General features: G+C 43.8%; 1 protein-coding gene across 2 annotated transcripts; it reads right to left on the bottom strand.

Moving 5' to 3' along the window:
- Positions 1-488: 488 nt before the first annotated feature.
- Positions 489-16,713, bottom strand: LOC309343534 (torsin-1A-interacting protein 2-like). 2 transcript variants are annotated; one of them, XM_081865175.1, is made up of 5 exons: positions 15,808-16,713; positions 8,858-9,202; positions 7,784-8,209; positions 5,197-5,289; positions 489-3,783 (listed from the first exon to the last, which is right to left on the bottom strand). In XM_081865175.1, exons 2-5 carry the CDS (start codon positions 9,162-9,164, stop codon positions 2,993-2,995), a joined length of 1,617 nt encoding a protein of 538 aa, XP_081721301.1. In that variant the 5' UTR covers positions 9,165-9,202; positions 15,808-16,713; the 3' UTR covers positions 489-2,992. The 2 variants fall into 2 exon arrangements, 1 of the variants encoding a protein (XP_081721301.1); XR_014157323.1 differs by lacking the exons at positions 8,858-9,202; positions 15,808-16,713 and having other exon boundaries at positions 489-1,824; positions 1,888-3,783; positions 7,784-8,223.
- Positions 16,714-22,019: the final 5,306 nt, after the last annotated feature.

The following is a 22,019-nucleotide window of genomic DNA, read 5'->3' as shown; positions in this document are numbered from 1 at the left end:
TTGTAAAACAGAACGTTAAAAACTGCAGTGACTTTTTGTGCTGAGCAACAAGTGGAAAGAAGGACAGAGAGGGTTGTCCCTCTATCTTTCACGGCTCTGGGGAAGAGGGACTTTCAGTAGGTGAGAACAGCTAAACATAAATGCCTTTTTCTGCACAATTTTTTAAGGATCAGGAAATCTGTCTTCTTTTGCTTCTGGCCAGCACCGGGCAGGATTGCAGAACTTCCAGCCTGCAAAACCACCACCCCCCCAAAACCCCACACCTGTTCATCAGCTGATGTCGCTGTGTAGACTCAGCTGATCGGCAGGAGTGCAGCCTGGTTTCCTCCAACTTCTTGGATTATCCTCATACTAAGCCTAAATTTACAGGGGGAAAGCAATGAGAATGCTGTTGTCTGAGGGTAACGTCGTGTATGCAAATGAAATGGGAACCCAAACTGCTGCAAACACACGGTAAACTGTGGACAATACCCAAGTGTCACTAGTAATATGTGATAACTTCCACTTTGACTTTTATTTCACACAAAGATCAAAAATATTTTTAATGCACTTCATTCTTATCCTTTATTAGCTCATATCTATTTGACTAGATTTTCAGTGTTACTTAAAATGACAAAATTGCACTTCTTTATTTGCTGTCCAGTAGTGTTGCTAACTGATCAAAATGTAGCTGCTTTTGTGCCTTTAGCAGCAACTTGATTTGCAGAAATCAGAAGGCAAAGTTTTTTATAAGATGGATGTGCTCATTGCTACAGTTCAAACTCCTGTTAGGTTGGCAATGCTATTCTCAAGTGTGGTTCCTTCAGACGGCAATTCCATGTTCGACTTCAAATCAAAAATAATCTAGGTGAGTTGTTCTTGGCTTGGCAGCCAAGAACCTGAACTTGCCTTCTGAACAGAGAGACACACAAAACTTGCCTTCTGATTGGAGACACAAAACAGCTGGATTCAAGCTATATGAACCTTTAAAGAAAGCAGCATGCACAGTCTTAATGATTTGTGATGGTTTTCCTTTCTACTGCAAGCGAGGAGACAATAGTCGGGTTGTATCCAACCAAGTTACACTCGCTGAAATTAATGAACTTAAGTTAGCCGTGTTCAGTAATTCCCATGGGTTACTCTGGATATGCCTAATACAATACTGCCCTTTGTTTCCCAAGAGACAAAGCCAGGTAACAGAAGGAAAGAAAGTTTTCTATCTTATGCGTCCTTTCCTGGAAATAAGCTCCACTGAATATACTGGGATTTGCTTCTGAGTAGACATACGTAAGGTGGCACTGGAAGTGCAAATGGTGCAGATGTGAAACAATTAATGTAGCAGTTAATACAGGGATGGAATATGATTGAAATATGATTGAATGGTGTGTGCTGATGGAACTCAAGCTACGGAACCAGCTGACACCTGCCATGTAACTATAGCAGGTGGTATTCAATGAACTAGTTCCATCAGCACAAGGACTTTGGGCTGTTTGACAGAACTTTTCTTCCCTCTCCTCATGCACCCCCTGTTCAGGGGTCCCCCACCCACCCTCCAGAGCAGATTTTGGGAGGGGGCAGGGCACACGCAGGGAGAGAGTAGGAGAGTTCCACTGTGCAAACAGGAATTCTTGAGCTCGTGGAACAAGCGTATTGGATACTGCCCCAGGATTCTACCAAATCACCAGCAAATGTCCATTAGGATTTTTAAAAAAGGAGACACTTCTTTTGGCATGAAGTTTGTTCTCTGTTACTTTGGAACAGACAGATTTGCCTTCCTGGGAGATTCTCCTATACAAAGACATAGTCCTTTTTTAAAAAATAAAATAAAATTCTTCCGATAATTTCCTTCTCCCGCTTGTGACTCCACTTACCATTTCTGCTTCCAGCATTTACCTCTTTCATCCAGACTAGCTTTGTCTCTAAAAAATGTATTATTCAATGGAAATGCTATGCAGTTTCACATGGGGAAATGACAACTGCATTTATCTGCCTCCTGTGGTTTCTGTGTAGCCTTGAAATACTGTCTGGGGATATGGTCACCGCTAGGTTATCAAGTTAAATTGAAAAAACAACATCACTTCCCTCCCTAGCTACCCATGCTCTCCACTTCTTACATACATGACTTGCTTTTCCACTCATCTCACTACCTAAGAAAGAAATTTGTGCAACTGGCTAAGGCACACCCAAGTTTAAGGTTGCATCATTCTTCAGGAGTTTTCCGATTTATTGCATTCAACTGTGTGAACCCCCGTACCCTGAGTTTAACCTGGACTGGTCTCCCCCCTATCAGTACAACAGACATGAACCATAATGAGGCTGCACCGTTTGCTTCTTCTATGTATTTATAGTATTCTTTCTATGCTTTTGATTTAGTGTCAGCACCAAATAAGACACACAGAATGATCCTGTGCTGATATATACTGCAGGGAAAGGCAGCCTTCCCTGTTTTACGGCTGGTCACAGATGTAGTATTCATTGTTTTTTCTTTGCTTGTGAAGAGTTAATAGAAGCTGCTAACCAGGGCCTTCCAAATTTCAGATACATGTTACTGAGTATATTCCCCACCCCTGCACATGAGGATTTAATCAATATAACGGAAAACTTAGGCACACTGCTGTATCAAAACTCACTTTTAACAAGGGCAGAGTTTGCTAAGGGCAATTTCCTGGGTCTCTGCATTCATTCTGTTTTCCTCCAGTGGCAAAAAACATTCTGGATGTGCAACGTGCAAGAGATAAATACCACCCACCTGTCCATTAGTATTTTTTTAAAAATGTCCTTTGATTGCATCACAAATGCTGAAACGGCTACAGAAGTAGCACAGTTAATATACTTCTCATTTTGTCAATCAATACCAACATCAAAATGCATTATTGATATAAAATCAGCCAGCTCCTCATTAATGCTTCTAGACCCTTGCTTGGCTCACACAGTCATGTAGGGGAAAAACAAGTTTCCTTGATTGGTGCAAATCCTTCAGAGTTTTTTGGCTTTCCTCTGAAACCCGCCTTGTTCAGCCCTGGGCTCTGGCTTGCAAAGGGCAGCCAGCATCGTCTATGGCTTGTACTGGGTAGACTGGGAGGACCAGGTGAGATATGCGGCTCCACAATCCACTCAGTTTGTCCGTGTCCATGTGGTTGTAGGATGTGGCCATGTCTGAGTTCGTGAACTTGGCCCAGAGGAAGTCCCGCACGTTTTCCTCCACAGTCTGCAGGCCAACATTAGGCTCCAGGTTCTCATCCTCTAGCAAGACTGTCAAAATCAGCGCCACGTCTCTGAAAGCTGCGCTCTCGTGGTCGCAGTACTTGTAAAAGATCAAGGTGGAAGCCGCAGGCAGAGACTCAAACTGATGCACCACGGCCGCCCTCCCCCCTCTGTGGAAGCCAGAGGTGAGCTCCTCGTCGACAGCCAGCTTGGCCCTGTCGCTGCTGAGAGTGGATTTCGAGGCTCCATCCACCTGGACCGTGCTGCCACCGAGGGATGAGGAGTAGGTATCTGCAATCTGGGAGCTGAGGCACTTCAAGGTTGCTTTGCCTTCCTGCGCAGAGGCAAGGAGTAAGATAGCTGGCTCCGTGTGGCGGGAAGCATTGAGGTGTTTCCGTAGGACTTTCCGGACCCGGTCCCACAGGTAAGGTCTCTGACCCGGGAAGCTCTCCTTCAAAGGTTCAAATCTTGACAGGAAGGCCTCCACAACTGGGTTTGTGGGCACATTCAGGGGGGGAGACGTGAGATAGCCAGAGGCGCTTATAAAAACAGCAGCCAAAAGCACCGCAGCTCCCAGAGCAAACCCATGGGACACAAAACCTGAAGACCATGAAAGACAGAAAAACGTGATTCAGAAAGGAGCCCGATATACCACAAAATGCCTTATCATCACTGATATTTGTAACCCACTCAAGGAAGTCTCCCTCCCCTCTCCCCACTCCCCAGCTGAAGAGCAGGATAAAAAAATGCTATCAATGAAATTGTTGTCTGTTGCATTGTGAAAATCAATAAAAAGCTTTATTTTAAAATCGATAAAACTCATTCAGTCCACATGGCAATAGACTCAGGGCAACACACGGTGGATAGCATAGACTAGCTTCACCTTGTACTGAAAATATTTCATACTCCAAAGGCGGCTGCCACCTTCTGACACACACACACCAGGTTCCATCGGCAGCAAAGTTGCTGTCAAAGATCAGCTCTGCCCCATGGCCAGCTTCCCAGGAGCCACATGCAAGTGGTGGCCAGGGCCAGAGACAAAACTGGGGAGCGAAGTCAGCAATAAAATGAGCAGGGCAATGTCTGTGGCTCTTATTTTTCTAGCCCGGGGTCAGCAAACTTTTTCAGCAGGGGGCTAGTCCACTGACCCTCAGACCTTGTGGGGGGCTGGACTAATAACCCAGAGATGCATTTTAAATAAAAGGACACATTCTACTCATGTAAAAACATGCTGATTCCCAGACCATCCACGGGCTGGATTTAGAAGGTGATTGGGCCTGATCCAGCCCCCGGGCCTTAGTTTGCCTACCCATGTTCTAGCCGCATGAAAGCTCACCTGACCTCTGATCGGTCATGTTGGTGCTGCTTACCAGGAGGCAGAGGGAAGGAGAGAGAAGAGGTGTTGGTGAGGTGGGAATGTTGCAAGTGAAACAGCCAAACCCATCCATGGTTTCTGCGGCCGAGTTTGCACTTTGCCAGCCTCACCTCCATCCTCCTCTCTCTCCCTCCTGGTAAGTAGCAAAGCAACTGACCAAAGGTTAGGTGAACATAGCAGACCCACCATGCCATCACTGCTGCCGCCTGGGCAGAAGCACTGGGGAGGGGGGTATAGGGCAGGGATGATGATGATGGTGATGATGATGATGATGATATTTATACCCCACCCGTCTGGCTGGGTTTCCCCAGCCATTCTGGGCGGCTTCCAACAAAGGATTAAAAATACATTAAAACTAAAAACTTCGCTAAGCATGTGACCTGGGGTCCCAAGGGCTAGAGAGAGAGAAGGGGCGGGTCTGGACGATCACATTCGGCCAGTGGGACAGAGATGCCCCACCCCTTTCTTACACAAGAAACCCTGGCTGAAAAGGAATAGACAGTTTTGGATACTAAAAACTGGAGTAACATTCCCAATACAAGCCCTTTTAATTTAATTTAATTTCCTTTTTTGTCATTTCTTAATTAAAATTCATTTGATCAGCTTCGTTGCTATGCAGAGGACAAAGGTTTTCTCACCATTACCCGGCTGCTCCATCGGTCGTTCTCTTGCGCTCAGATGGCTTGCCTCTTCTGCGCAGGGCTCAGCCTCCGCTTTGCATCCCGTGTGCCCTGAGAAGCACATCAGCGTTACCAGAAATACCAGCAAGGAAGAAGGCCAGTCGGCCCAAAAGCAAGACCAGAAGAAAAAGAAATCATGTAATGTACTAGCTAAAACGTGAGGGCGCTTGCCCTGAAAGCTCCCTTCTAAGTCAGCTCAAATTCTTGCTCTCTGGTATTTTGGAAAATGAGATTTAAGTAGGGCGTAAGTTTCGTTTCCAATGTGGCAATGCTTTTAACTGCACTCTCGTAGCACACGTCCCCCCCCCCCCATCTTGGACTTAAATGTCATTTCTGCACCAGGTAAAGTAATTTTTAGCCCCCACAATCCTGTCCTGACCTGTTCCGTATTTTTGCCCAACCCATCCTTTATTTTGCCCGACCAAAGGTGGCAATATGGACATGCATAACTTTCATTCGTATTTCAAAAGAGCAAGGGTTGCAGTCAACATGGCACAAGCTGTATTCCACTCTCACAACAGAATTTCAGCAGAATCTGTGCCAGCTGTGAAACGCTTGCTGAAAAATCTTCTATTCTGCCAGGCCTATGTAGGCAATCAAGAATACAATCCCCATACAATGGGCTACTGATCTCTGTTTTTAACCTGATTGTTTTTAACTCTTTGTGCTTTTATTGTATGGTTTTACCTTAATTGCTACAAACCACTTTTGATACATTTTTGTCATATAGTTGTATATAAATATTTTTTATAAATAAGTAAGTGAGCAAGCAGAAATCTGTTCTGCAAGTGGGGTGGTCATGTTGGATATAACTCATGGATATTTTGGCCTCATGGTTGCAGACAAAAGCCTGAAGCAGGGTGGCTAAAAATCAATGCTTTAAAAAAAAATTGGATTTTTAAAAAAAAAATTTAAATCAGATTTTTGTTATTTAAATTGGATTTTTAGAATAAAATGCTTTTGGAAGAAAAAAAATTCTGAAGATACTTTTCTATTTAAGTTAAGTTTAAGTCCAAAAGCTATTCATCAGGAAATATTAAGTTTTTCATGTGTGCTAAAATTCAGTCTAAGTTTTTTTATATAAAAAATCATTTAACCACATCAGTTAACAGACACGGATACATATGCTATAATGTTATTGTTTCAGTTAAATAAATTGTTTAAATTGTTATTAAGGAAATGATTATCTTTCTCCTTCCAATAAATTACAGCAGAAAGGTTGTCCAAATATAAACAGTTAACTTATTAAACCTCACAATAATTTCATAATTATCTGTCAATGTATTTCTAACAGTATAAACAAATCAGTAATTTTTTATATAACTGTAAAAACTACTCTGAAAATTTATTATTCCAAAAATGAAACCTTCATCTGGTTGTAAATATTAAGATTATACCAGCAAGAATGAGTCTTTCTGTAAAAAATAATAATGATTTAAATCAAGTCTTACTAATTATTTAAATCGTGATTTAAATTGATTTGATTTAAATCAAATCCACCCTGGCCTGAAGTTTACTAAAGGGATTTAGTACAGAACAAGATTACCAAAAGTCAGGTCAGGAGTGGTATGTGTTTCCACAAACTTGACATGAGCCAACAGTGTGACGCGGCAGCTAAAAAAGCCAATGCAATTCTGGGCTGCATCAATAGGAGTATAGCATCTAGATCAAGGGAAGTAATAGTGCCACTGTATTCTGCTCTGGTCAGACCTCACCTGGAGTACTGTGTCCAGTTCTGGGCACCACAGTTCAAGAAGGACACTGACAAACTGGAACGTGTCCAGAGGAGGGCAACCAAAATGGTCAAAGGCCTGGAAACGATGCCTTATGAGGAACGGCTAAGGGAGCTGGGCATGTTTAGCCTGGAGAAGAGGAGGTTAAGGGGTGATATGATAGCCATGTTCAAATATATAAAAGGATGTCACACAGAGGAGGGAGAAAGGTTGTTTTCTGCTGCTCCAGAGAAGCGGACATGGAGCAATGGTTCCAAACTACAAGAAAGAAGATTCTACCTAAACATTAGGAAGAACTTCCTGACAGTAAGAGCTGTTCGACAGTGGAATTTGCTGCCAAGGAGTGTGGTGGAGTCTCCTTCTTTGGAGGTCTTTAAGCAGAGGCTTGACAACCATATGTCAGGAGTGCTCTGATGGTGTTTCCTGCTTGGCAGGGGGTTGGACTCGATGGCCCTTGTGGTCTCTTCCAACTCTATGATTCTATGATTCTATGATTCTAGTCTATTCCTCTGACCTCCACGTCTAACAGCTAACTGCCTGTTTAAAATATATGAGCTTTATCCTCTTCCACTTTAATAACAAACAAACAAACAAACAACACACCAATCATCACACATTCCATGCTGGAGCAACTTTTAAAAAATAATAATGCAACAAGAATCAGTTTTATACATTTAAGTACTTTATTCCAGGTGCTTAATTTAAACCCACTGGTCCTGATCTGATTCTTTAGTGCAGAATTTTAGACTGGTCTCTTTCATATGTGTATGCAGTCAAGGTTAGTTAGCGTGGAATAGTTCCTACAGTCTTACCTTCAGTCAAAGATCTTTCCAATCCAGGGCCTTCAGGCTTTTGAACAACTGTTTCTCTTTCCTTGTCCAACAGATTCTCTTTTGAATCACGAGGGTCCTCCAAGGAGTGCTCCCTTTGCTGGCTCTGTGAACTCACTTTTTCCTGAAGGATGGTTTCGGGCAAACTGTTCTTCTCTTCCATTGGAGAATCTTGTAGGCCAACTTGGGTTGAGCATTCAGCCCTTTCATCTAAGGAACCTACCGCATCTTCAGGTGCAAAACTGTCTGATAAACTATCTATCGCTGAGGAAGGCAATATATTACATCCTGGAGGACCACCTGTCTCTATTTTCAGGAGATTTCTGTCAGAATCTAAATCCTCTGTTCTTCCCTCAGGTTGTTCCAAGGAGTGAAGGCTCTGCTGGTCCTCTGAGCTCATTTTTTGTTCTAGAGTAGTGTTGAGCAAACTCACTTTGCTCACTTTTTCCTGAAGGATGGTTTCAGGCGAACTGTTCTTCTCTTCCATTGGAGAATCTTGTAGGCCAACTTGGGTTGAGCATTCAGCCCTTTCATCTAAGGAACCTACCGCATCTTCAGGTGCAAAACTGTCTGATAAACTATCTATGCCTGAGGAAGGCAATATATTACATCCTGGAGGACCACCTGTCTCTATTTTCAGGAAATTTCCGTCAGAATCTAAATCCTCTGTTCTTCCCTCAGGTTGTTCCAAGGAGTGAAGGCTCTGCTGGTCCTCTGAGCTCATTTTTTGTTCTAGAGTAGTGTTGAGCAAACTCACTTTGCTCACTTTTTCCTGAAGGATGGTTTCAGGCGAACTGTTCTTCTCTTCCATTGGAGAATCTTGTAGGCCAACTTGGGTTGAGCATTCAGCCCTTTCATCTAAGGAACCTACCGCATCTTCAGGTGCAAAACTGTCTGATAAACTATCTATGCCTGAGGAAGGCAATATACTACATCCTGGAGGACCACCTGTCTCTATTTTCAGGAAATTTCCGTCAGAATCTAAGTCCTCTGTTCTTCCCTCAGGTTGTTCCAAGGAGTGAAGGCTCTGCTGGTCCTCTGAGCTCATTTTTTGTTCTAGAGTAGTGTTGAGCAAATTGTTTTCCTCTTCTGCGAGAGAATATTGCCGGGTAACTTGGGCTACACACCCAGTCCTTTCACCTAATGGGTTTACCACATCTTTCTCTTCAGAACGGCCAGATATGCTAAATGAACCTGGGGAAAGCCTTGTGTTGCATCCCGAAGGGCCACTGGGCTCCATTTTCAGCAGAACTCTGTCAGACTCCAAGGGCTTTTCCAACAAGGAATCCTCTATGGTTTCTTCCGTTTCATTTTGTAGAGTATTGGGTGAGATATCGTCCGTATTTGGGGGCTGAAGAGTCATCTTCCAGTGTGTTATCAGCTTCTCTTTTCCAGGGAAGCCTGTATGGGCCACAGAGAAAAATGACTGGTTGTTGTGCAATTATCAGGTGATTTTGAGTTACAACTTACTTAAAACCTCACATGTTGTTGTGAGGACAAAACAGGGCAAAACCAGAGTCCCTATATATTCAAGAAGCTTTTACAGTTCCATGCAGAGGAGGAATCACACTGCACATCCAGTAGATTGCTACAAACCACAGCTTCAAACAGATTAATATTTATTGTTGTTTTATTTCTATTGTTTTGTTATTTTTGTATGCTATGTTGGGCAGCCTTTGGCTGACAGGTGGGCTGAAAATATCTTAAATAAACCCAACAAAATAGTAGCCAGTGGCAAAGCCAGCCCTATTGTTCACAATTTTATCCTGTCCTTCCCTCAAGGAGCTTTATTCCGTTTCACTTTCTGACTTCCCAGGATTACTCACTTCTCAGAAATGAGGTTACAGGGAACCAGGCAGAGGACCTTATCGGTAGTGGCACCCGCCCTGTGGAACGCCCTCATATGTCAAGGAAATAAGCAACTATCTGACTTTTAGAAGACATCTGAAGCCAACCCTGTATCAGGAATTTTTTATTTTGATTTACCATTTTTTATGAGCTGTAAGCCGCCCAAAGTGGCTGGGGAAAAGCAGCCAGATGGGCAGGGTATAAATAATAAAATTATTACAGTGGTACCTCGGGTTACAAACGCTTCAGGTTACATACGCTTCAGGTTACAGACTCCGCTAACCCAGAAATAGTACCTTGGGTTAAGAACTTTGCTTCAGGATGAGAACAGAAATCGTGCTCCAGTGGCATGGTGGCAGCAGGAGGCCCCATTAGCTAACATGGTACTTCAGGTTAAGAACAGTTTCAAGTTAACGGACCTCCGGAATGAATTAAGTACTTAACCCGAGGTACCACTGTATTATGTTACAGATAGGTAGCCGTGTTGGTCTGCCATAGTCAAAACAAAAAATTCCTTCCAGTAGCACCTTAAAGACCAACTAAGTTAGTTCTAGGTATGAGCTTTCGTGTGCATGCACACTTCTTCAGATAGATAGGTATTATGATTACCCTGTTACATTTCATGGTTTATTCCAGGTGGAATATTCCACTCACTGCAGCACATTGGCTCTGAGGGCATGGTCTTCCAGGGCCCACACTGCCAGCTTGGTCCTTCACGTTGAGGGGGAAGACTAGCTTGGGGTGGCAAAGACCCAGGTTATGAGGAGTTGCTGATGTACCCACCCCACATTTGGTGTCTGTCCACACCCACAACTGAGTTAGAGGGCACTGCGGAGAGTACCATGAATTTGCCTGAAGCCTAGGTTCCTACTTGGGCACTTGCTATTTCCCAAACTAGGAAAAGCCCCAGTGTCTTCTAGGGCATCGCCATATGGAAGACCAACCAAGGTAGGCCATTCCTTTCCTTTCCTCGACCTGTTAAGTAGCCATTGTCCAACTCTTATTAATTACAAAATAAATAAATAAACTGAGCTCAAATCACTTTTCCTGTATATTTATTTATTTGTATAGGCCACCCAATAGCAATGCTCTCTGGGCAACTTACTAGTGACAGAACAGGGTTTGCCAAACTTGGGTCTCCAGCTGTTTTTGGACTACAACTCACATCACCCCTGACCACTGGTCCTGGTAGCTAGGGATGATGGGAATTGTAGTCCAAAAACAGCTGGAGACCCAAGTTTGGGAAGCCCTGCAGTAGAACATTAAAATATAGGAAAACAATAAAAACAGCATACAAATTTGTCTGTGACCAAAGAGAATTATAATATTATTGCACTATAACATTCCTACATTTTAGGTGGTATGTAGCTAATGTTTTAATATATATTTTAAACCATAAAGTGACACCCACTGAAAACGTTATAGGGAATTTGGGTTGAGCTGCGACGGACTCACCTGCCTGAGAATTCATTGTCCCTGTCAAAACAAAACCCCACTATTCAATTCTTCAGGGCAGGGAGGGAGGGAGAAGTTGGACTTTGATTTGAGAAGAGAAGGAAGAACTGCAAAGCAAATATAGGGTGTCCTTGATTGAATGACAGCTTGATGTGGATGGTATGTAAAAAGTGAGGGAACAAGGCGGAAGCAACCACAGTGAGTTAACCAGTTAATGGCTGACAACACACGAGATATGGGATATTAGATGTTAGTTGTAGGGAGGGGAGAAAATGGAAGGAAGGAGAGAGGGCAAATTGGCCTCTGCCAAGTTCTGCCAGCTTACAGTAGGCATCCTTGGGGTTGTATCCAGGGGACGTACACCCTGGATACACTAAACACTATATTTCAGGGAGAAAGAAAGGGGAAAGAACACCTTCTTCTCATCCCTACTCTCCAGAACCCCTTCTTTTCTGCATTACAACAACAACAACAACAACAACAATAATAATTTATTATTTATACCCCGCCCATCTGGCTGGGCCTCCCCAGCCACTCTGGGCGGCTTCCATAGAAACCAAAAATACACTAAAATATCACACGTTGAAAACTTCCCTGAACAGGGCTGCCTTAAGATGTCTTCTGAATGTCAGGTAGTTGTTTATCGCTTTGACATCTGCTGGAAGGGCGTTCCACAGGGTGGGTGCCACCACCGAGAAGGCCCTCTGCCTGGTTCCCTGTAGCTTTGCTTCTCACAATGAGGGAACCGCCAGAAGGCCCTCGGCGCTGGACCTCAGCGTCTGGGCAGAACAATGGGGGTGGAGACGCTCCTTCAGGTATACTGGAGTAAAATGCTCAGATTTGGGGCTCACAGCTTCTAACACTATTTAGAACAATACGGAAAGTCCTACAAGTGTATGTGTCCACCTGTTATTCCTCTTCCTAAATTTTTCTTGCAGGTGGCACTTGTACCATGAAATAGTGGTGCTGACTAGGTCAGTAACCAGAGGAAGCATGTGTGTGTGTCTGTATGTATCATAATGTTTGTTGTACAGCTAACTTACTGGATTTTGAAAAAAACAAGATAATTCTTGAAGCAGAACAATCTGAAGGCATAATGTTAAATTTCAGAATGCAGCATTTGATGAATAACACTCTCGCAGAGCCCCAGCCCTGTCTCAATGGCAAATTATATTCTACAATCAATGCCGGCCCAATGCATTTTGGCACCTGAAGCAAACCCCAAAATGGAGTGCCCCCCCCCGCCAGGTACCCTGTTGCCTGAGGTGATCGCCTCATCTGACCTTATGGATGGGCCAGCCCTGTCTACAGTGTATGTAGAGGGAAGGAAGTTTCCCTTGATAAAGAGTTCCTGTATTTTCCCAACAAAGTGCGCTTCATAGCGAGGCATTCCTGATCGAACCAGGGTTTAGATTTGTTGGAGTATAATGGTTGTCACGGGACGCGAGTAGCGCTGTGGGTTAAACCACAGAGCCTAGGACTTGCCGGCCAGAAGGTCAGCGGTTCGAATCCCCACGACGGGGTGAGCTCCCGTTGCTTGGTCCCTGCTCCTGCCAACCTAGGAGTTTGAAAGCATGTCAAAGTGCAAGTAGATAACTAGGTACCGCTCCGGCGGGAAGGTAAATGGCGTTTTTGTGCGCTGCTCTGGTTCGGCAAAAGCGGCTTAGTCATGCTGGCCACATGACCCGAAAGCTGTACGCCGGCTCCCTCAGCCAATAAAGCGAGGTGAGCGCTGCAACCCCAGAGTCGTTCGCGACTGGACCCATAGGCGCCGACTCCATGGGGCCTGAGGGGGCCCGAGCCCCCTCAAAAATTCGTTTGGGGGGCTCAGCCCCCCCAATAATTTAAGAAAATTATTACCGTAAATTTCGCTCTATAACACGCAGATTTTTTCTCCTAAAAAGTAAGGGGAAATGTCTGTGCGTGTTATTGAGCGAATGTGTGGTCCCTGGAGCTGACTCGCCGGAGCGCAGGGGCAAAAATAGGCAAAAATCAGGCAAAAATAAGATCGGGCGGTCGGGCGGAGGGAAGGCGGAAGCTGCTGCTTTCCTGCATTCTGCCTCAGGGTCTTACTGCCCACCCGCTTCTGTTGCTGCGTTTGCTCAAACTCAACAAAGAGCAGGGAATCCCCTGCCCTCCTGGCAAGCAGAGGGTTAAGGAAAGGATCGAGTCCTTCCTTCTAATTCTTTCCTAGTCACACTGCATGCCGGCTCCAGCCCACCACCTCCTCCTCTCCGTGCTCTAGGGACTCGCAGGTGGGAGAGAGAGAGAGAGGGCTGGCTTGGGGGGACCGGGACTTTTGCCTTCCTTTCCTCCCCCCCCACCCCGTTAAACTCCTTCCCTGCATTCTTAGCCAGCTGCTTCTCCGCACACCCCTCTTGTGCTTCTTGTCCCTTCTGTGTTTTTCCTTCCCTCCCCATTTAAAACGTGGTGACAAAGCACGGATCCACATGGATCCTCAGGATTTTTGCATTGGGTCACCCCAAATTCACCATCAGATCACATTACATGTCCATGGCTACAGTCTGTACCAAAAAAATCACGCACCCACTGTTGCCTGGAGCTGCAATGGTGCAAAAACGTGGTTACAAAGCATGGATCCACAGGATCTTTGCACTGGGTCACCCCAAATTCACCATCAGATAACATAGCATGTCCATGGCTACAGCCTGCACCAAAAAAATCACGCACCCACTGTGGCCTGGGGCCACAATGGTGCAAAAACGTGGTTACAAAGCACAGATCCACATGGATCCTCAGGATTTTTGCATTGGGCTACTCCAAACTCACCATCAGATCACATAGCATGTTCATGGCTACATCTTGCACCAAAAAAATCACGCACCCACCGTTGCCTAGGGTCACAGTGGTGCAAAAACGTGGTTACAAAGCACGGATCCACATGGATCCTCAGGATTTTTGCATTGGGTCACCCCAAATTCACCATCAGATCACATAGCATGTCCATGGCTACATCTTGCACCAAAAAAATCACGCACCCACTGTTGCCTAGGGTCACAGTGGTGCAAAAACGTGGTTACAAAGCATGGATCCACATGGATCCTCAGGATTTTTGCATTGGGCTACTCCAAACTCACTGTCAGATATTAAAAATCTTTATAAAATAGAGAATTAAATACATACAGAATGTTAAATTTTCAGTTTCGAAATATTAGTACTAGTTTAGTACTGTATTTCTATATTACTATAGTACTGTAATTGTTATTTTCAAATACTTAAATATTTTTAGGGTGTAAGACCCAATTAAAGCCCGTTATTTACATACAGTATTACAGTATTTACATACAGTATTAGGCATACTGTATTAACTTTATTAACTGTATTAAAGCATTAACTTTGAGATATTATTTTTATTTAATGAACCCTCAGCCTTATTCAAAGTAAGCTTAAATTAGCTATTTCACTTATTAATCAAAGTGCTATTACTGTGCGACAGCAATATTTTATGTTTTATTCTTTTAATGATAGTTTAGGATTTATTTAAATATCATTTCAGTCTTTTCAGAGCTATATATTCACTGCTCTGTAATAGTCTATAAGCATAATTGTTACTGTAAATTAAATTAGCTTTTTACGAAAATACCGTGCGTGTTTATGTTTTGTTTCTTTTTTCAAAGCCAAAAAGTGTTTCAGGCTTGTCGAGTTTCCCGGAGTGTGGAGTTATAGAGAGTCGAGTTTTCGGGGTTCTAATGTTGATCATATAACTCTAAAATACTTTTAAAAAACTTTAAAACTCACTAATTTTCATCTAAAATTTAGAAAACTTCCCGGGGCAGGACCCCGGTATGGGCCCCCCCAATATTTTTTATAAGTCGGCGCCCCTGACTGGACCTAATGGTCAGGGGTCCCTTTACCTTTAATGGTTGTCGCATTGCCTTTTTGGGGGGTCAAACAGGATTGAAGAAGTGAAATCAAATCCTGGAACAAGTTTATTCTAGTTTCAGGGCATGAGGAGTTTAAGAGGTTGTCTCTCCTAATGAGGAATGTATCTGAGCATAGGCAGTGGAAGACAGGAGTGCCTGGTGTGCTCTGGTCCAGGGGGTCACGAAGAGTCGGACATGACTAAATGACTAAACAACAACAACATCTGAGCGTAACCTCCCAGAAAAAGAGAAATATTGTTATATAAGGCAAAGGAACATGAATTTTCCTTAAAGCACGGAAACCAGCTTTCCCAGTTTCAACCCACGTCTATTTCCTATATCTTACGGTGGTCTCGAAAATATTGATAACTCTCCAGTCCATCTGAACACATTTCTAGCCAAGGCCAGGGGTGGAGGAACGGGGGCCACCCAAATGCTGGACTCCAGTTCCCATCAGCTCCTACCAGCTTGGTCAGACATGATGGAAACTGTAGTCCGATAACATTGGAGGGGGGGGTCACAAGTTGTCCACCCGTTCAGGGCACTCACATAACACCCAGACCTAGATGCTCACGCTGAGAGCCAACGTTGGCAGGTCTTTCTGCTCGCTCTGCCCGTCCTTGGAGAGGGTCCCCACCCGTTCCTTGCCTGCTTGGCGTTTTGTTATTTACATCGCGGCAGACTTGTTCGGCTAACCAAGCGCTGCAGAGGAACTCCAAGAGCCGCTCCCGGCCATGCAATGGGGAGAGCCAGGGGGTGGTGAAGAAAAATGGGGCGCTCGCCTCGCGCGCCCGTCTCCCTGAACCCAGCGAAACCCACCTTTTACGCGCTTTCCAAGCGTTGGATAATTCTTCTCTCTTTTGCGCTCCTGCTCCTCCACTCTCTGACCAGGAAGTAAAGATGAAAACAGACTTTCCCTGTAGAAAGTGACTTCAGGCAGGCCTTCCCTTTGTGTGTGTGTGTGTGTGTGTGTGTGTGTGTGTTTTGCTTGCAAGAAGGGCTTTTGGTTTTTTTGCGCAGAGAGATTACGACCCCCAGAGCCTCCCCAAACTTCCTAGCAATTCCTACTGGAAGCCCAGCAGCGCAGCGCACTCACACGCCCAGGACTTTCCATTGCTACCAACGTCAACACCATTCATCCCTAATGGCACCGGGTCCCCCCCCCCACCCGAGGGATGCTGGGACATGTAGTTTTCTCAACCCTCCGTGTCCTATTTATGAGAAATAGAAACCAGGTTGACGTTTCGCGGTGGAGGAAGGAGCTGCAAGAGGACCCGGGCAATGTTCCTTCCAGCTCGGAAAAGTCCCTTTTGTTTGCGCTCTCCGACTCCTGCTGCGCTTTTGTGCTTTATCTCTTGAGAAAGAAGGAAGAGGAGGCCATAAAACCCTGGCCGCTTTGGTTGGAAGGGGAAAGTACTCCTTTTTAACAAGAAGAGAAGAAACGAGGCTCCCTCTCTCCTGTTAAAAACTCGCGCGGTGTGTGGCGCAGCAAGTCTGGAAAACAACCCGAGCATAATAAACAGGGAGGGGAGAGACTGAATAAATTTGTCAGGGTCCCCCCCTCACCAGCCGCGGTGGCAGGCAGTGTTTGATGGGGATGGCAAAAGAGCACAGCTGTCTTTTACTTTTACTTTTTGTTATTACGTTGTTTACTGTTCCGAGGTTGCAAAAAAAGGGCTATAAAATTTTGAAATAAACAAAAGGACGCAATGCAATTCTAATTAAGCACCCAGTGGTTTCAGTGGGAATTACCGTATTTTTCGCTCTACAAGACGCACCAGATCACAAGACGCACCTAGTTTTGGGAGGAGGAAAACAAGAAAAAAAAATATTCTGAATCTCAGAAGCCAGAACAGCAAGAGGGATCGCTGCGCAGTGAAAGCATTCACTCTATAAGACACACACACATTTCCCCTTACTTTTTAGGAGGGAAAAAGTGAGTCTTATAGAGCAATAAATACGGTATCTGGACACGGGCATAATCGTTCCAGTGAAACCTATGAACCTTTAATGAATGCATGAACAGTTCTGAGTGCTTACATATTATCTATACATGTACTTGCCTAAAAGAAAGCCATTAATCAGATAAACTTCACCAATACACTAATGGGTATGATGTTGCAGTGACTGACCAGGAAAGCGATTTTGGGACTGTGTTATGTAGCTTAAGTAAAGCATCACCCAAGTGTGTGGCAGGTGCGAAAAAGGCATATTCCCTGCCAGGGATCATTAGGCAAGGAATTAAAAACAGCCAATACAGTGGTACCTTGGTTTACAACCATAATCCATTCCGGAGGTCCGTTTGTAAACCAAAACAGGTTGTAACCCAAGGTGCGCTTTCGCCAATGGGGCCTCCAAAATTTTTTTGTTGGTAATCCCCAAAAAATGGGTTGTCATCCAAAAAAAGGTTGCAAACCTGGACACGCACTTCCGGGTTTGACGTGTTTGTAATCCAAAACGTATGCAAACCAAGGTACCACTGTATAGTGATGCATTTGTACAATCTATAATGCGACTGTGCTTGGCTTGAAATACAATGTTTCCATTGCTGCTTCTTAAAAAGGATATTGTAGTTGTGGGAAAGGGTATCCAAAATGGTGAGGGGGCTGGAACAATTCCCTTATCAGATGGTTACAATGTTTTTGGCTTTTTTGTTGGGGGGCAGCAAGTAAGTGGGGGCATCTGGTTTGCCACTGGAGGAAAGGGGCTGCTGGGCTAGAGAGACCTTTGGTTCTGATCCAGCGGGGATATTATATGCCACCACCAATATCCATGGCAGTGCAAGACTCCAGCAGCTTTACCCAGGAAAATGGGACACAGCAGGGACTGTGGTGTCTTTATGATGTATGGTTTACTGACACATATATACATCTGAGCTTGCCATGGAAGGGTTCAGAGCATCAGCATTGCAAGAGGGACATAGGCACAGCAGCATCCTTGCTCTGTTGCCCTGCTTTCCAAGTCAAATCCCAGCCTACTCTCCTCGCTATTCTAAACTCAACCGCACCTGAAACACTGGCATTGTCTTTTTTAAATAAACTCCCAGTTGGGGCAGGGAGGAAATCCACCCATTTGCAAATAAGATTTGTCCTTTCATCCTTTGTCTTGCTAACACCTCATTACCCCAGGCTCACACCTCACTGCAAGCAGGAGGCTAGTCTTGACTTAATTGGCTTTTGACACTTGCTTAATTAAAGGATTAGCAAAGTCTGGCACAAATACACACATGGAGCTAGCTAGCACCTCACACTGGAGACTAGCCTGTCTCAATAAGCTTCTAACACCCCAAGACTTAACTAAATTCTAACACTAATAATAAATTATACGCTGGATTTCTCTAGCCACTTTGGGTGACTCCCAACAGACTACTAAAAACACGATAAAACATCAAACATTAAAAACTTCCCTAAACAGGGCTGCCTTCAGATGTCTTATAAAAGTCAAATAGTAGCTTATTTCTTTTGACATCTGATGGGAGGGCATTCCACAGGGCGGGTGCCACTACCGATAAGGCCCTCTGCCTGGTTCTTAACAGCAACTTATCACCTTTCCTTCTGTCTGAAAGTTATCTTATGGACTTAGGACTTCTTGCTCAGCTGTGCTCACTAGATTTAAACAGGAAAAATGACGTCAGAATTGCACTTTCAGCAGTTTTAATACTTTTGAGTAGTTTATCTGTCTTTAAAAACACTATGGTTTTATGCACTCTTACAACCTGCTGACAATGAACTCATGATAACGTACTGGGTGTTCCTCCCTATTTCACCTTAGCAATAGTCCCCTGTGATAGGCTAATGTTGCTAGGTGTTACAAGGCCACCTAGTAATAAGCTTTTTTTTTTGCTAAGTGAGGACTTCAGCCCAGGTTTCTCCATTCCAAGTCCAGCACAACAGCCACTATACCTCACTGGCTGCTAACATGTAAGTAATTTGTTTGCTTTCAAATTTCATTAAACATTTTAACATTTTTATTAAACATTTTGACTTGGCACGCTGCTTTGAGGGCTTCTGACCAAAAAAGAAGACATCAACAGAGTTTACAGTGTTTGTTTGTCTGTACAACCTGGGCTCCTTTGGGAGGAGGGCCTGGATATAACTTTTGACAAGAAGAATAAACAGGGCTTTTTTTTCCAGCTGAATTCGCCTGGACTCAGTTCCGGCACCTCTCAGGTGGGCACTGTGACGGAAAAGTTTGTTTTTGCTGTGCAGGTTGGGTCAACCAGTGTTTTCTTTTTCTTTTTCCCTGCCAGCAAATGGTTAACGAACGACAGCCTCTGATTGGCCGGGGTTCCAGGAGAGGGGTTTGAAAAAGAGAGGATTTGGAGAGCCAGTTCTTTAGGTTGGGAGAGGATAGATGGTTCTGGGTAGAAACATCCCCTCACAAGCTAGAGAAAGGAGTCTGAGCTTAGTGTGAAGGACAGTGTGTGGTGTCCTGTAAGAGTAATAGGCCAGGAATTAACTGGGAGGCTGAGGCTGAGCCAGGAGAAGGAGAAGCTGTGAGAATACAGTCTACTTGATGGCAGAAAGTGAGGAGGAATTAAAGAACCTTTTATTGAGGGTGAAAGAGGAGAGCGCAAAATATGGTCTGAAGCTCAACATCAAAAAACCGAAGATCATGGCCACTGGGCCCATCAATCTCCTGGCAAATAGAAGGGGAAGAAATGGAGGCAGTGAGAGATTTTACTTTCTTGGGCTCCATGATCACCGCGGATGGTGACAGCAGTCACGAAATCAAAAGACGCCTGCTTCTTGGCAAAGAAACAATGACAAACCTAGACAGCATCTTAAAAAGCAGAGACATCACCTTGCCGACAAAGGTCCATATAGTTAAAGCTATGGTTTTCCCAGTAGTGATGTATGGAAGTGAGAGCTGGACCATCAAGAAGGCTGATCGAATTGATGCCTTTGAATTATGGTGCTGAAGGAGACTCTTGAGAGTCCCATGGACTGCAAGAAGATCAAACCTCTCCATTCTGAAGGAAATCAGCCCTGAGTGCTCACTGGAAGGACAGATCCTGAAGCTGAGGCTCCAAGACTTTGGCCACCTCATGAGAAGAGAAGACTCCCTGGAAAAGACCCTGATGTTGGGAAAGATGGAGGGCACAAGGAGAAGGGGACGGCAGAGGACGAGATGGTTGGACAGTGTTCTTGAAGCTACCAGCATGAGTCTGACCAAACTGCGGGAGGCAGTGGAAGACAGGAGTGCCTGGCGTGCTCTGGTCCAGGGGGTCACAAAGAGGCAGACACGACTAAACGACTAAACAACAACAGGTCTCATTCCAGTCAGGAGGGGAGAGATTCTGCTCCAAAAAGAGGAGAATAATAATAATAATAATAATAATAATTCATACCCCACCCATTTGGCTGGGTTTCCCCAGCCACTCTGGGCGGCTTCCCAACAAAACACTAAAGTACAATAAGAAGACTCCCAATCCAGTTCAGAGGGGTGTGGAGATCCCTTGGGTCTGTTACTTGGAGGACCTCAGGAGCAGGGTTGTCCAAGGGGTGTGTAACTGACAGAAAATACCACCTTGTTTAAGAACCAAAGTATTAAGCGGCAAGCAACAACTGAGACAGAACTGAAGTGAAATAGCATTATAATCCGAATGTTTTACCCACATAATCCCTATGTTTTACCCACTTGTCTCATAAGCTTCCTTTGTTTAATAAAATCTTTCTTGTTTATTTGATCAAATCCTGCCTGAGACTCCAAATTATTAAGTTTTCCCTCACACAAGTCCCCCACAAGATAATCTGGGGTAGTTTGTAGGAATTCGTGGAATTGGTGTTCTGTGCACTATATTTAAGTGAGGGCAAACCCAACGGCGCTGGGGGGAAAGTGATGTGCCATCACAGGTGTTAATGGTGAATTCTGGCACCTTTTTTTTTCTAGAAAAATAGCACTGATAATAAAAATGATGGTCTTTTTAAAATTTCTATTTATGATTTTAAATTTTATACATTTCCATAATTTTGCAATCATTTTAACATTTGGAAACTCGACTTTCTTCCCCCACTTTCTGTGGTTCCTTAAAATTTATTTTTTATATTTTTTGCATATTCCAAATTAACTTTATTCATCTACTTTAAATGTGTATAAAATGGCAGGATATGTCCCTCTCAGATGACTAACTAGGGCTGAGCTTTGCGCTTTGGCAGGTGCTTGTGAGCTGAACCATCATCAGCAAAAATGCTGCCGGCTAGAATTTGAAGAACTTAATTCCGAAAGGGGCTTAAGTCCATTTTGACAAACAAACAAACAAATTCCAATTTTCGAATCTGAGACCAAGGTGAAGAGTTGGTGGAAGAAGATTGGAGAAAATTTAAAGTTTATTTACAGAAACATTGTAAATTTAAAGATTATTTACAGAAACATTGTAAAATTCAGGAATGTTAGAAGGATGTTGGAATGAAGTAATGCGGTATTAGCAGAAATGATATAAAAGATTAGGTAAAAATTGATTCTTTAATTGTTGAAAGACGAGAATGTAAATTATACTACATTAGGATAAACTATTAGGATAAAAACCAAGTTGGAAAGGATTTGCTGGAATATTTAATTGAACTAGAATACCAAAAAGGGAGGCGTGAGGTCAGGGAAATAAGTAAATGAAAGTTAAGACATGGAAAGAGGGAAATGTTTTCAATTGCTTTTACTTTTTTGTATTTTTTCTTCTTTTTTTCTCATTTTTTCTTTCTCATTTTTGTAACTTTTTTGAAACTTTAATAAATATTATATATATAAAAAAAAACAAATTCCAATTTTGGCCTGTAGATGTTGCCTTGAGTCCTACCCATAAGGGGGGGGGAAGGAAGAGAATCATGTATAAATGTTGTGCCCAAGTCACTGTGTCTTGAAAAGTCGCCTTTGCGTTTATAAAAGGAAAGGGGGGAAAGTCGTAGTCAGAAATAAGTTTCCTTCCAAAGGAAATGCCTGCCAAAACGGACTTTAAACGGATTAAAGCTTTTCATTTGCAAAGGGCAGCAGAAATTGGGGCAGCGGCTCCCCTCGGCAGGTGTGTGAGGGGGGAA

Source organism: Podarcis erhardii (assembly GCF_964252035.2).
Source record: "Podarcis erhardii genome assembly, chromosome: 6".
Classification (NCBI taxonomy): Eukaryota; Metazoa; Chordata; class Lepidosauria; order Squamata; family Lacertidae; genus Podarcis; species Podarcis erhardii.
The sequence above is the reverse complement of the archived record's forward strand: the minus strand, read 5'-3'. Positions and strand labels throughout refer to the sequence as shown.

Bases quoted from the DNA above. Each gene is read 5' to 3' on its own strand.
- LOC309343534 (XM_081865175.1), bottom strand. From the start codon at position 9,164: ATGACTCTTCAGCCCCCAAATACGGACGATATCTCACCCAATACTCTA. The intron at 8,210-8,857 runs AACAAAAAATGA...ACACTACTCTAG, and splicing joins TTTGCTCAACACTACTCTAG to AACAAAAAATGAGCTCAGAG. The intron at 5,290-7,783 runs GTAAGACTGTAG...TGTGCTTCTCAG, and splicing joins GGAAAGATCTTTGACTGAAG to GGCACACGGGATGCAAAGCG.